The sequence below is a fragment of the Puntigrus tetrazona genome, chromosome 7 (genome assembly GCF_018831695.1).
Source record: "Puntigrus tetrazona isolate hp1 chromosome 7, ASM1883169v1, whole genome shotgun sequence".
Classification (NCBI taxonomy): domain Eukaryota; kingdom Metazoa; phylum Chordata; class Actinopteri; order Cypriniformes; family Cyprinidae; genus Puntigrus; species Puntigrus tetrazona.
The window spans coordinates 31,919,320-31,933,339 of NC_056705.1; the positions used below are offsets into that span (position 1 = coordinate 31,919,320).

At 36.8% G+C, this 14,020-nt stretch overlaps 1 protein-coding gene across 2 annotated transcripts; it reads left to right on the forward strand.

Annotated features, from left to right (window-relative positions):
- The first annotated feature begins 2,117 nt into the window (after positions 1-2,117).
- Positions 2,118-14,020, forward strand: zdhhc21 (zinc finger DHHC-type palmitoyltransferase 21). Of its 2 annotated transcripts, XM_043245738.1 has the most exons (10): positions 2,118-2,250; positions 2,648-2,717; positions 2,897-2,957; positions 3,378-3,575; positions 4,661-4,759; positions 5,490-5,601; positions 6,682-6,820; positions 8,042-8,158; positions 10,991-11,034; positions 11,714-14,020. In XM_043245738.1, the coding sequence occupies exons 4-10, from the start codon at positions 3,422-3,424 to the stop codon at positions 11,841-11,843; spliced, it is 795 nt and encodes a 264-aa protein (XP_043101673.1). In that variant the 5' UTR covers positions 2,118-2,250; positions 2,648-2,717; positions 2,897-2,957; positions 3,378-3,421; the 3' UTR covers positions 11,844-14,020. The 2 variants fall into 2 exon arrangements, with proteins under 2 accessions (XP_043101673.1, XP_043101672.1); XM_043245737.1 differs by lacking the exon at positions 2,648-2,717 and having other exon boundaries at positions 2,147-2,250.

Consider the following 14,020-nt stretch of genomic DNA (forward strand, 5'->3'; position numbering starts at 1 on the left):
TCTAGTTTTGTTTTTCTCCACCTGCGCTCAGGAAGATTACTTAGAAAGCACACTTTTGTGGTGGAAGTGATGGTTCTGTCATGCTTGTTAGGTGCAGAGTTTACAGGTTTACTATACAGCACTTCATGTCAATAAAATGGTACCAAGGCTGCCGCTGTGGTGGGACCCGTTCAAAATATTTTTATCTGTAGATTGGTACTACATGTACATTTTCTTAAGGTATTAATATGTATCATTAAGGTACTAATATGAACCCTTTAGAGGAAAATAAGGAACAAATGTAAAGTGCAGGGGAGACTAACTTAAGTTCTGGAGAGTCACAGTCAAACTTTGATTAAATCTCATCTGCCTGTATGTTTTTTTAGTACAGTGTTACGTTACTCACTACTCATTTGAATGGGGTTCATACTGTAAGACACTGGAAATGTTTTTTTTGTGAGGTGCATGCTAATTGGATGGTATGGAATTAGTTATGAAGACAAACATTCTATCCCTAGCAGGTTTAAATGTTCATTGCATTAATGTCAAAATATCCGAGCACCGTTTTTCTTGATATTTAAATCAGAAAGCAATTACTCCAGCCTTCGGTGTCACATAATCCTTCATATGCTGACTTGGTGTGCAAGGAACATTCTTTTTATTAGTGTTAAAAACAGTTGTGTCTGGTTTGCTGAAGGCATGCTCTTCAGGATGGTGTGGTTTCTGGTGGAAGAGTAGACGTCTACCTTTCCTCACTAGCTTTTCCTATGAACTGAGAAGAGTCTGGTCACCGCCCCCTAGTGAGGAAACCTCACATGATGACTGGCAGTGTGTATTAGTTTCTTCTGGCTTCTCACTCCTTACCTTAACTTAAACATAATGTAGACTACAGTAAAAAAACAAACATTGAAATTATACTTTCTGTAGGCTTTCATCATCTATATTCTCTTTGTTGTGTGTAGGCTAATGTAGGCCTATATTACTGTGTTTAGCACTGTTTAGGGAAAAATGGGTGACTTAGCAAACTTGCAAAAAGGAAGCCTGTAACCTTAACAGCTGTTTGGTGTTTTAAGGACAATAGTCTTCGCATTTAAGTGTGTGTATGCTTACAAAAGCATGGCAAGACTTCATCAGTAAAGTGGGAGAAATCTGAACATGAATGATCATCAAACAATAAATTGGACTGTGGTTGAAGTTTCCAAAAAAAGTAATTAAAACTTTACACAGTCAATATTTACGAATGAGCTATAATTGCTAATTGCTTAGTCACATACACCAGTTAAAATACAAGGCATGTTCATAAAACCTGAGCAGGAAAAATATAAAACATAAATTATTTAATAAAAAAAAAAATCTGCTCCGACTCTGAATATATGACTATTTAGTGTACTTTGTGATTATAGGGTGATGTTAAATCCATAGTGCCATGCATTATTCAGTGGATAGGTCTGGGTCATGCATTTAAAACCAATATAAACTAAATATATGTCACAAAAGAAGGCTATAAAGAATGTTTAAACGGGTTGTTTATTTCATTTGAGTGTGCATCATGAGATGTTTGAAATAAATAAATATACAAATAAATAAACAAAAAAATCCCTTCTGCCTATTCACATATTCATCTGCTTCATCATGTAACACAGTGGACCTCTGGGAGATTCTGATCTGATTCTGACCCCGTTTCGTAAACTCTCTAGACTAGTCTTGAAAAGTTAGTCATCACATTTTTTCACGTAAGACGGGTAATAACTTTTAAAAAATCATCTATCTCTATTTACACGCTTTCAAAAGGTAATGTCAAGTCCTGTAACAAGCTTACTAATTTGCGATCCTACAAAATAAAATAAACTCTGATCAATTTAACGCTGTTGATATTTTAATTATTACCACCAAGGTGACTTTAAAAATCTGCCCAGGCCATCTGACATACATGAGTATTTATGTATATATTAATATTAAATAAACGTATCGAATAAGCCTCATAAAACAATCATTAGTTATCAGTATATCAAATTGTTTTGTAGTTATAATAGCTATATTTTGTAAACTGTTGTTACCGCTGTGAATTTATAGTTGGTAAAGATGTGTTTTTTTTAAAACGACCCCACTCGTGAGCTATTCTGACAGTTCAGTGGCGCCGTCTACAAAAAGCGTTCCGCGCTCCGCGGCTTCCGTACAATCACAGTCCAGGAAGAGCAGATATCTTTCAATCTTAGAATCCAGCGCTGAACCCGCGACACCCGACTGAGAAACCACCGCGTGACAAAATCAGTAAGCGTTATTATGCTTCGGTAAAATCATGTCATATTGCTTTTCGCAGGTTGTGGGTTTGTGTAGTACATCTTTTATTTGGCTGTGTATCATCCTCGTGGGCTTCACTCTTCACGAAGCCCCTGTCAGGACGTGTTTACTACTTACAATAAATATAAAATGAGTAGACGTGAAGAGGACAGAAACGTCCTAACATTAGAACCTGTTTACATTAGTTATTTTATTAGACGTAATTGTTTCTGAACTGAACTCATTCGTTCTTAAACTGTGTCTGTTCTCAATAACATAAGAACTACAAGCCCGTCTCTGTAGCAGAGAAGTGTCGTTTTATATAAACTTTTATTTTATTTGATTTATTTATTGATGGGTTCTTTCTGTTTTCTTTGTTCCTTTTTAGTATCGCTCAGATATTGGTCAAGATCAGTTAAATATCTGGGCGTATACTCGAACAAAGCCGGTGTAGTCCAGTAGGTGTCTCTCATGTGACCTCGTTCATCACTTTCACTCAACAATGTGCCAATACTTCTTCTTTATCACTCTCTTTGCCTTTCTTTCTCTACATTTTTGTTGTTGTTGCAAAACTACAGGCAACAAATCTGACACGCATAGACCTACTGCTATAATGGTATTGTTTTGTGTTTTGTAGATTGTCATGGCTAGAGCCGCTGTGATGCTGCTGCTTTCTGTGGACTGACACCGTTAACAAGGTACTACTGATTAATGTAAAGCTTCACCATGAATTTCCTTCACATGTAAGATTTTATAATACTGAGACAGTTAAGCATCGTCGACTAAGTTCATTCAACATTGGTTTAAACATTTGGACCATATTTTATATTTTTAAATCCCCAAATCTCTGTTGTAATGAGCGGTTTTTCTGACCTCATATTCTTATGCAGTGAGATCCAAAGACCATTTGTGATCATAGCTCGGTTTTGTCATTATAAAATATATTATTAGGAGTTTTCAGATTGCCTTCAACTGCATGACCTCATCATTTAATTGTACTCGTGAAGACATTGTAAACGCTGGTGAATTTTTCATAGGCTTTTTTTGGCTTTGAACAAATCTATATTTTCCATACTAAATGGGATTTTTTAAAAACTCTTCATTCTGTCTGTTATCAGAAGCTGCTTCTCTTACCCTGGCACAGTCACAAACATCTGGAAGGATGAAGCTGCGACTGCATTTTGTGGTGGACCCCATGGGCTGGTTCTGCATAAGCATGGTCCTGTTTGTCTGGCTCTATAACAGCGTCCTGATTCCCAAACTGGTGCTGTTGCCGCATTATGCAGAGGGACACATACCTGCTGTATTTGTGGTCTGTAAGTTCTTCAGTGTTCGACTGAAACCAGCCCCTGTTATGTGTTGCGATCTTAACTGAAATCTTATTGTTCTACAATCAGGTTTGGGGGAGAATCTTCGAATGAGTTGATTAAAATGTCAATACTTCTTAGATTAGAGCAGGGCAGCGAGAGCTTGTTCACTTTCAGAGTAAGTAAAGTAACAGGACAGGTTTACCTGCTATGGTCAATGCAATGGCCTTTAAGAAAACCCCCCAAGAAACATCATTTAACCTAAAATACAGCTGAAATGTAAAGAACAGCAGTGAAACGTTCTCCGTGATGTGGATTGGCAGGTCAGAGTTGACCTAACTGGTACTTTGGAATGCAGTAAAATCAGCTTGAGCTTGCGTTTCCCGTTTCCCGCATTCAAGGCTAATCAGTGGGATGAAAAATGTAGTATGTCTGCTGCTGAAGGTTTTGGTTCTATGTAAAGTTGACAAGTTAGTAAATAAATGCTAGACAAGACTAAGAACAATTTAATAGGTAGATAGATTTAAGAAAGAAGGACAGTTCTCATATATACACAATAACCCAAAATAAAATCATTTAAATAGTGATTATTGGAGTTGTCAGGGCTGAGAGGCCTGTACTGTTTTTATTTTTATTGCGTCTCCTTAGTTCACTATGCTTTACTTTGTTTGGATTACATCACACTCTACATCACTTTGCTATTAATATTTTGCTGTAAATACTGTTAAATAACCCAGGTAGCGACTTGTAAGTAAGCAAGAAAGCAGGCAAAATGAATAATGTTTTAAGGGATACCATGATACTTTATAGGATTTTTTGAATAGAAAGCACTTATTTGACATGTATAAACCCTTTGTAATTATAATTAGATCACTTTAGTGTTAGATGTGCTTTGAATAAAACATAAAATGAGTACGTTAAGAGGTTATGTGTGAATTAATTGCACAGGCTTTAAAATGTTCTCCTTTTTTTAGGAATGTGTGCTTGATAGCAATGCAATCGTTTTCCCCATTTCTGTTCAATGTAATTTATATTTCTGATTACTGCGACTTTTGAGATAAATGTGAATTTTTCTTCTCCTTCTCTTTCTTAAGTGTACTATTTAGCATCACTTCTGTGCGTCTCAGCATTGTTCAGGGCTTCCACCGCCGACCCCGGAAAACTTGCTCAGGATCCCAAAATTCCACTCGCAGGTATGAAACCTAACACAGGTGCAGTGTAACATTAACTCTCCTCATACTGCTCTTTTATAGTTCTCATACTACTTCAGTGTAGTAAATAATCATTTTGTTTCTACATGTTAAAGGATTTATTAGCGACATATATATATATTTTTTATGTGTGATTAAACTTATTTAAAATTTAAAGTCATAGACCAAATTTTTTTTAACCATACTTTATGTATAGTGTACTTAATATATGTAGTTCCACTAACTAACCATATGAGGCCAGTGTACCACAGTGTTCAGTGACTTGAGTACTTTAACTTGGTATGTTAGACCACTTTTCGAATGCTTTATAGTAATTTAAGTGATCCAATGCACAGTGTAATTTGGTGCTCGTTAATTTAAATCCCCGTCTAAACAGATTTAAATTCTGAAAACAACATTAATCTGTCAAAATGAGAGACTGAATGTAAGTTATTGCTGAAAGTAACTTGTAATTTGTGAACGCTATACAGCACACGTTGACATGTAACCCTAACCCTGACCTTTTCATAGCTCGGGTTTCCTGAATACTACTTAAATTAACCTGTTTGTGATATTATTGAATTATCTTAGCAGTTTTAGTCCTGTATTTATATGAGACTAGAATACCACTAGATGGCAGCAAAGGCCTATTTTGTTACAGTTACAGTTTTTGAAGCTGCACTGAAAATGAGATTTTTTTTTTTATTTTGTGTCAATTTCCCTGTCATTTCAGAGAGAGACAACTGGGAACTGTGCAATAAATGCAACGTAATGAGGCCAAAGCGGTCACACCACTGCAGCCGCTGTGGCCACTGTGTCCGGCGCATGGATCACCACTGTCCCTGGTAAAACCTTAACAGCAATCATGAGGTCCACACGCTGCTACAAGCTTGAGCACAGACGTCTTCAAAAAATGTCTCCGTCTATAAATTATTCATGTACTGTGTGCATGTGAAAACAAATAACTTAACTTGTTAACACTTTCCAAACAAACCAAAAAAAAAATTATTACCGGTGCTTCGATGCTTGTTATCTCTGTGTGGGACATGTTGAGATTTTTTTACAAACTGAAATCTGGCCCGTTGACCCAAGTTCACAGCATAACCTTAAAAGACCCCGTACCCCAGACAGCTTTACATTCCTGGTGGGTTTTGTATAAAGGAAGTTTAATGAAGTCTCTGTAGAGAGCTAAAACAGAGGGAGAGGCGATATCAAGTGACCAGAGAAGCCTGTGTTAAGTCCAGCCCTACAGTACAGCTGAAGAAGGCCGCTGTCTGTCTGGACTCAGCAAATCGTGACTCCCTGTCATCGCCTGTAATGGCAGAGGGAAGAGGAGGGAAAAAAACGTGGCCGTATCATTTTCTGTATTCGTTTTACCAACGGTTCATCCTGCTCTCTCTTTTGGCCCTCTTTGGCCTTTTTCTCTTCTCTCATGTTCTTTATTCTGCTGCTTCTTCCTGTGGCGTGATCCGTCTTAAAGGGATAGCTCATCTTTTACTTGCGCTGAAGTTGTTGTTTTAAGCGTATGAATTTCTGCTAAACACAACTTTTGCTTGTTAAAAACTAACTTTTGTTGGAATAAACTTAAACAAAACAGAAAACCGTTAATCTTGAAATATTTTTGGTCATTGAATAATTTTAATTTTGCCAAGTAACCCAACAATATTGGTTTGACTTTGAAAAGCGTAGTTGTATATTGTCATGTTAATACATGTCTGTGTTAAAATCAGAGCGCTGCTTGTAAGCCTTGTAGAGTTCCCACCTATTTAAAGAGCTTTAAACCAGTCATTTTAGGGTTGTTTGCTGTTTTTGTGTAGGATGCTACTTTAGAGCAGGGGTGTACCGAGTTTTATAATGTATTAAAGTAATGTTCTTCTTGTACTTTATTAAACCTGCGCCTGTATCTTTCCTCTCTGTGTGTGCAGGATTAATAACTGTGTTGGGGAGGATAACCACTGGCTCTTTTTGCAGCTGTGTTTTTACACTCAGGTTCTGAGTCTCTACACTCTGGTGCTGGACTTCTGCCAGTACTACTACTTCCAGTCCCTGTCCTCGGTAGACGGGGTAAGACAGTTTTTCATTTACACACCTCCGTTTATACTGTCTAAGTGCTTAAAGTCATTGTAACATTTATAGTTTAAGTCACTCTCTTTCTCTCTTTCTCTATAAATAATGACTATTATAGATGAGTGTTTTTAAAGTACGCTTTTTCCATTAGAGCTGCGTGGGTGAACCCCAACTTCACTTTTAATTTAGCCAATTTTATTATTCTGTGGTTGAGTACGATCTTCTCAATGGAGAATGACGATAAACACTGGATTTGCGGCACTTGACGGAGATTAGGGACCTGCAGGTGGCATCAGCATTGCTGTTAAGCACTGAATAAGCAGTTACGTTGAACGAGAGAAACTTTATACACGTTGTATTTGCATGCATGCCTTGATCGGTTATACTGGTCTAATGCCATATCACTTCATCCACGACACACCTGCAAACAGCAAATTCTGACAGTTTTGCATGTTTTCTGGCTGTAATTTGCCATGACAAACCTGTGTGACCTTTATGGACTTAAAACATCGTAGTGAATATTTTCATGTTAGTGTTTAAGGATGAATATTTATATTTCTATGTGGCATTGGGGTAGTGCGTGAAAAATCAAATAAAAAAATTATACATTTTTATTAAGAGCACAAAGCGATCATCTCTGATGCATTTCAGGGTGAAAACCGTGGCTGTGAAAAGAGTTTTAGATCAGCGGGGACAGGTGACGTTGTGGGATTTGTTTTGTTGCGTGTCTGGAGAATCAGGAATATAGCGGTGTATTTTCTGTCAGAGCATTTAAATTCAAAGGAGCATCATTCCAACTTGAATGCAGCTGAACAGCTGAGCCATCATGGCAACGGCAGACCGCCTGCAAATAAAAGCCCATAACGCTCAATTTCCTGTTTTTGTTTATTCTGCGGAGCATTGTGTGTGAGTAAACAGACGCAGCTGAGAAGCGAGAGATGCACTGTGGGCACAGAAACGGCTGTATGGGAGAGATAGTGACGTTATCTCCTGGAAAAGCTTTTCTACAAGAAGCTAAATATTGTGCATTTGTGTGCGTTTCTAAGTGTTTAGTGTAATAGACACAGAAAAGCCTTCAGCAACAAAAGAAACGAGCAAAATGTCAAATCGCTTCCCATAACCGCCTGCAGTGCACGCATAGCATCCTGATTGGACTGTGAAATAGTCTAAGTTATCATCTATGAGCATTTATAGCGCATGTGTAAAATGTCTTTTTAGGTGGACTTTGTGGTACGTCATGAGTTGGCTTTTCTGCGTGGTTCCTGTTTCATGGGGCTGATCATGTTTGGTGGAATGAGCAGCCTTTTCTACACACAAGTCAAAGGAATTCTTGCAGTAAGTTTAGCTTCTTTCTTCTTTAACATAAATGAGTTTAATTATCATCTTAGCCGACTTGACTGAATGGAGCATTGAGATTACTTGTACTTGCTATTGTTTGATTTGTCTTCTTGAGTAGATTTTATAATTTTATATATATATATATATATATATATATATATATATATATATATATATATATATATATATATATATATATATATATATATATATATATATATTATATTTAACAATTTAAGAAAATTGGGTTTAGCGCATTTAATAAAAAAATTGCTATTCAAAATCTCATCTGCCATCATTACTTGAGCTTTTCTTTTTTTCTTTTTATTACGCAATAAATGTTTTATTATTTATTATGTTCAGTTCTACATTTAAAGTGTAAAAGTGTAACTCAAATCTTTTTAAACACATCTGTAGAAGGTAATTGAGCTCTTGGAGTGAACCTCTGCAGCAAGGTGGCCCTCTGGGATATTTAGTCCTTTCCACAGCAGTGCAGGTGTTTCACACACAGGGGACAGGAAACAAGGTGCATGTAGTGGGTCTTCACAACACTATATAATACAGTATGTAAACTGATGCTACTGTACCTTTTTTATTTTTTTTATTTACAAAGAATCCAAGTCTAAAGGATAAACCTACCTAACAATTTCAGGTAGCCATTGTAGTAATTGTATTTCATTCAAGAAATGCAAATCTAGTTATGGTGTTCTTCTAGAAATGTTACACTCAGACTTGCATAAAGTTTAACATTGCTGCCACTTTCATTTTTACCAGAATTTTTAAGGAAGGACTTTGTTCCATTACACAGTATAAAATAGACCGATTATTCTCAGAGTGTTGCAGTTTAGGTTGCCCAGTAATTAGTATATTAGTATATTCATGCAATGCCTTTGAAGGGTTAATTCACCCCAGAATGAAAACCTACACTATACGATTTTTCTTTGAAATATGATGTGAAATTTTTTTTTAATGAAACCTGAGAGATTTTTCCCTCAGTTGAAAATTTCAACAACCAAACTTCAAAATGTTCTTTAAAATGTTTATGAAAACATAGTAAACATAATCCATATGAATATAGCGGTTTTGAATCCAGGTGTTCAGAAAAGACACGATCGCTTGAAATAAAACTGGAACTGTATCCTGTTTTATTTCAGGTAGCCCATTAATGTATAAACAATGTAAAGACGGCAATCTAAAATGTTAATCATTTGCAAACTAGTTATTTATACCATAAAGTGAGGATGAATAATTGATGAAAGGAATTTTGGGAGAACTCTTCTTTTAATGTAGAAGTCAAAGCGGTGGAAAGACTTGTGACCATCACAACCACACTGGCCTGTTTGGCCTCAGTCCTTCGTTCTTTTCTCTTCTGTTACGTCCTCCATCCTTCCTCTGTTGATCAGGCCTGAAACATGGCTATGATTGGGGGGAGCAGGATAATCATGTTTAACTCTGATCCTTTAACTGATGACTTCATGTGATAGCCAGGGCAAAGAGGATTAGTAGTGACCTAGTTAAATTCTGTAAAAAGTGCAGCCCTTTAAAAAGAATATGCCTCCCCTTAATCTTATTCTCTGGTTCCCAGGCATGTTCCCTTGACCCCCTCGCATCCACCATATGCTGTGGAAGTGTGTCAAAGAACACGTCTCACTTCACATCCTATCCTGTCGTTTGAATATGAGGGTCTTCATCACTGTTAAATGAAACCACACTCGCTTTGGTTCACTTTACCCAATCCTAAACTCATTCCAAACCAATTGAGTCTTCCTGCAGAGGCTCATTTGTGTAACTCTCCCAACAGAAAACATGAAATATCCCGCGAGCCGTTCTTTTAGACGACCTTTGACACCAACCCATTCCTGCAGGAGACTTCCTTTTGACAAGGCTAATCTTGTGTTGCTAAAAGTCCACGTTAAGCTGTCTTATCTTGTGTCCTGTCCTGCTTTTAAGCCATCTCCTTATCCAAAGGCCAGAAAAGTCCCATGGCTTTAACACACTAGCTACACCTTCACCCTGCTATCCCGTGTTGTGATGGCTTAGGAGATTTAGTGTCTGACAGGGTGGTTAGCGCGTAGCCTCATGCCAGTCTCATAGCAAGTGAGGAAGCAGACTTAACCATTGATCCCTGCAAAGATCTTTTCCTCACGCATGCTCTCTGAGCCCAGATCAGTTCAGACTGAACTGCTGCCAGGTCCAATTGGCATGACGCCGGCTGCTCCAGGCCAAGAGTGTGTCCTCTAGCGGTTCACAATGTGAATCCGACTTCAGTCATTGACTTCAGCGGTTCAAGTCAGACTTCTTACATAATGTCTTATGGCTTCTGGTATAGAGTCTCTTTTTATGCGTTTGTCTTGTGTATCACACACAAAGCACATATTGTTCTAGAAAGCCACTGTCAGTCACGCGTCCACCATTTTTCACACAAACAGGCCCTTCAGTCTCGCCTCTGTTAATCCTACCTTATTTACATATTCAGTTTTTTTTTTCGCTTTGCCGCGTCTCTTCACCTGGCAAGCAGGGGGGATTTTAGCATCCCTATGCACGCGGTCCCATTGTCCGCAGGCAGATGCCCTTTTGCCCCTGTGCCAACTTGGCAAGGTGAGGAGGGCACCAAGGGAGTGTTGCTGCTGTCGGCTGCACTGTCTCTCTTTTGTCTGAGTGTATGCTGTTGCAGTTTTCACTCCCAGCGTGGGAAAGATCAAAAAACCGATCCAATTCACCCCATTGAATCTACTGGCTTGCTGTCATAAATCATTTCATGAGTTGTCTCTGCATTGTCTCCTAAATGTATTGATACAAAGCAATATCTTTCATTGTTTTCAACAACAGGACACAACTACTATAGAGAAGATGTCACACTTACTAGAAGACATGTAAGTATCAAAACTCATCATACCAGCCATTTAACAGTAATGTAATGTCCTCTACACTTTCATTACACACAAACCTATATGTCTTATCTATCTGTCTGTCTCTGGTTTTGTATGTGCATTGTCCAAAGGTTTGGTCTCTGTAAGATATTCATTCATTTACTTGCATTTTAATTATTTTTAAACGGTAAAGAAATTTCAAATACATTTTCATTTGACCTATTGTTCTTCAAAGAATTAAGAAATATTGCCGTTTCCACAAAAGTTGTAAGCAGCACAACTCTTTAATATTGACAAATCATATTAAAAAGATTTCTGTAGAATAAAACGTTTGCTTTGCCCTCACTGGAATGTAATATATTGTGAAATGTAAAATGAACAAATGAGACATTTATTCATTAATAAATGTCATTTAAAATTCTAATAACATTTCAGAGTATTATTTCTTTGAATCAATTTTGATGAACTAAATCCCACCTTTTTTTTTAAGCCAAGATGTTTAGAGTGTGTGTTTCTATATATTTTGATTTAAAAAAAAAAAATGTTCACTGAAGTAAAATGTGTGACAACTAGACCCTGTCTCTTTTAAGGCTCTTGGGTTATTCACATAGTTCATGTTTGAAATGTGATATCATTTAGCAACAGCTCAAGATACAGACTTTAATTTATTCTATGCCCCCAGTGGATCGCGCCGGTCGTGGCAGCAAGCGATGGCTGAGGTGTTTGGCACTCGCTGGAAGATCCTGTGGTTCCTGCCGTTCAGGAGCAGACAGCCTCTAAGGCTCAACTTGACCTCCCGCTCTCATGTGTAGACAGACAGACAGAGACACACACATCTCTCCAGTGGGGAAGGTCACCCTCCCTCCAAAAATCCTCTTCAAATTCGCTTGGTATCTATACTGGATTAAACCTTTTCAGGTTCTTCGGAACAGCTAAGAATAATCTGACACATATCTATTCATATAGAATGAATACCTTTTTTTTTTTTTTTTTCTTGTTTTGACTGCACACTCTGCTGCAGGTTTGTATGTACTACTGAAAAATGATTCCAGGGAGTAGTTTATTGTGAGACTTGGTTGTCTCCAGGGTAACCCTTATTTTGTTGAGACCTCAGCCCAGTCCATTCCCCTAGGTCTAGATCATACGAGTAGGGACACAAGTGGGCGGCGATTGTCTGCTTTTATGGAGTGTTGATGGCTCTTGAGGTGTGTCATGACCTCTGGCATGGGTAAAAGACACTGAAGTACACACACACACACACACACACACACAGTTTACAATAACTCGCTATCATGCACATAATCACACATACCTCACCAAGCACTGCTAATGCCTCTGCTTCACGTTTGACTACTACTGCAGTTTATCTCTGTTTTTCATTATTAATGTTTGTGTGCCTTTTACAATCAACAACTTTTTTTGTCTTTTTATTACAAATGTTATTTTAAACAAGCATCATGTTTTTTTTTTTTTTGAGGAGCTATGAAAGTGTTAATAATAACTTAATGTAAGTTTCATATTTGAAAACGTTATTGCAATAATATTAATTTTGCTAAACGATAAAATGTTCTAAATTAAGTTAATTGATGTAAAGATGTAATTCACTAAAAAGGGATGAATGAAACTTTTTTTTTTTTTTTTTTTTTTTTTTTTTTTTTTTTTTTTTTTTTGCCCATATTTTTACTGAAGGTTGCACAACACTACGGCACACAAGCCCTTGCTTTGTTATTAAATTCTCTCTTGAACTTTTCAGTGTGATTCAGATCAACCCTAAAATCTAGTAGCAAAACAGCAGTTTTCTGAAGTGCCTCTAGTCATGTTAACTTGCTCTCTGTTAGGTGCACAAATACACCACTGTGACTTTTTGGTTTTAGATCAGACTTACTTTACTGTGTCTTCAGGTAAACTGTAATGATCCACAAGAGCGTTTTAGTTCATATAATACATTATAGGTGAAACAATTACTGCACAATAATATGCATGAATAGTTATTTGCGCAATTGTGTTTTTTGTCCACTAGGCCTGAGAGTAAATGATGCCTCTATGATTTGAAAACGTTCTTCTCCTGGCTGCACTGGTGGTGTCCCGGCAGCCCTCACTAGCCTAATTCTAGCTCTAGTCCACATTCCATTCAAAATGAAAACGAATTTAATTCAAAATGCACCTGAATAATGTTTATAAAACGGTTGCTTGTTTTTTTTTGTTACAGCACTTGAGTCCAAGCTGACAACATTTACTTTATATGAGAGATACATACTTGAATATTTATTTTGAATATCATGCGTTTAACTTGTCTTTTTTCTTTCTTGGTGTTGTACTTTTTCTTTTTTAAATTTCTTATTCTTTATTGTGATTTTAGGTTCTAATAACTGACTATTAAAAATACTGTTTTTATGGTTCTTTTAAATTTTTGAGTGTTGTAGCAGCTTTGCTCTTTTGCTTATTTTAAAGACATTTTATTTTGTTTGTTTCTTTTTATTGCTAAACCAATGATATGTTGTATGTAACACTGGGTGCAATGCAGGGGCGTCATATTTATTTAATATATATAACATTACAGAGTAGTTTATCTCCTTATATTAACATGATATCGATTAAGAGAGCTTATAAAAGAGCAGTATACTCACTATAGCTGTTCATATACAGTAGGCCATCTTCACATTTTTGTGTCATTGTAAAGCAATAAAACCTGCTAGAAGTTATTCACTATTATAGCAGAAATGACAATTGTATGTGCAGGTAGTTCACTGAACGTCATTTTATTTGAATCTCCTCATGAATATTATAATGTATACACACTCCTAAATGCTGTCCTGTGGAGGATGACGGCCCAATTCAGGTTTATGATCTAAATATATCAGTTATGGTGTCTATTTCCTTAATTTGTGGTTTCAGTCACAAAGTTTATTTTGTAATCATGAGAGTTTTAAGTATCGCAAATGTAAATTTATTTATGAAGGCTTTTTAAAAAATAAACGGTGTTCCTTTG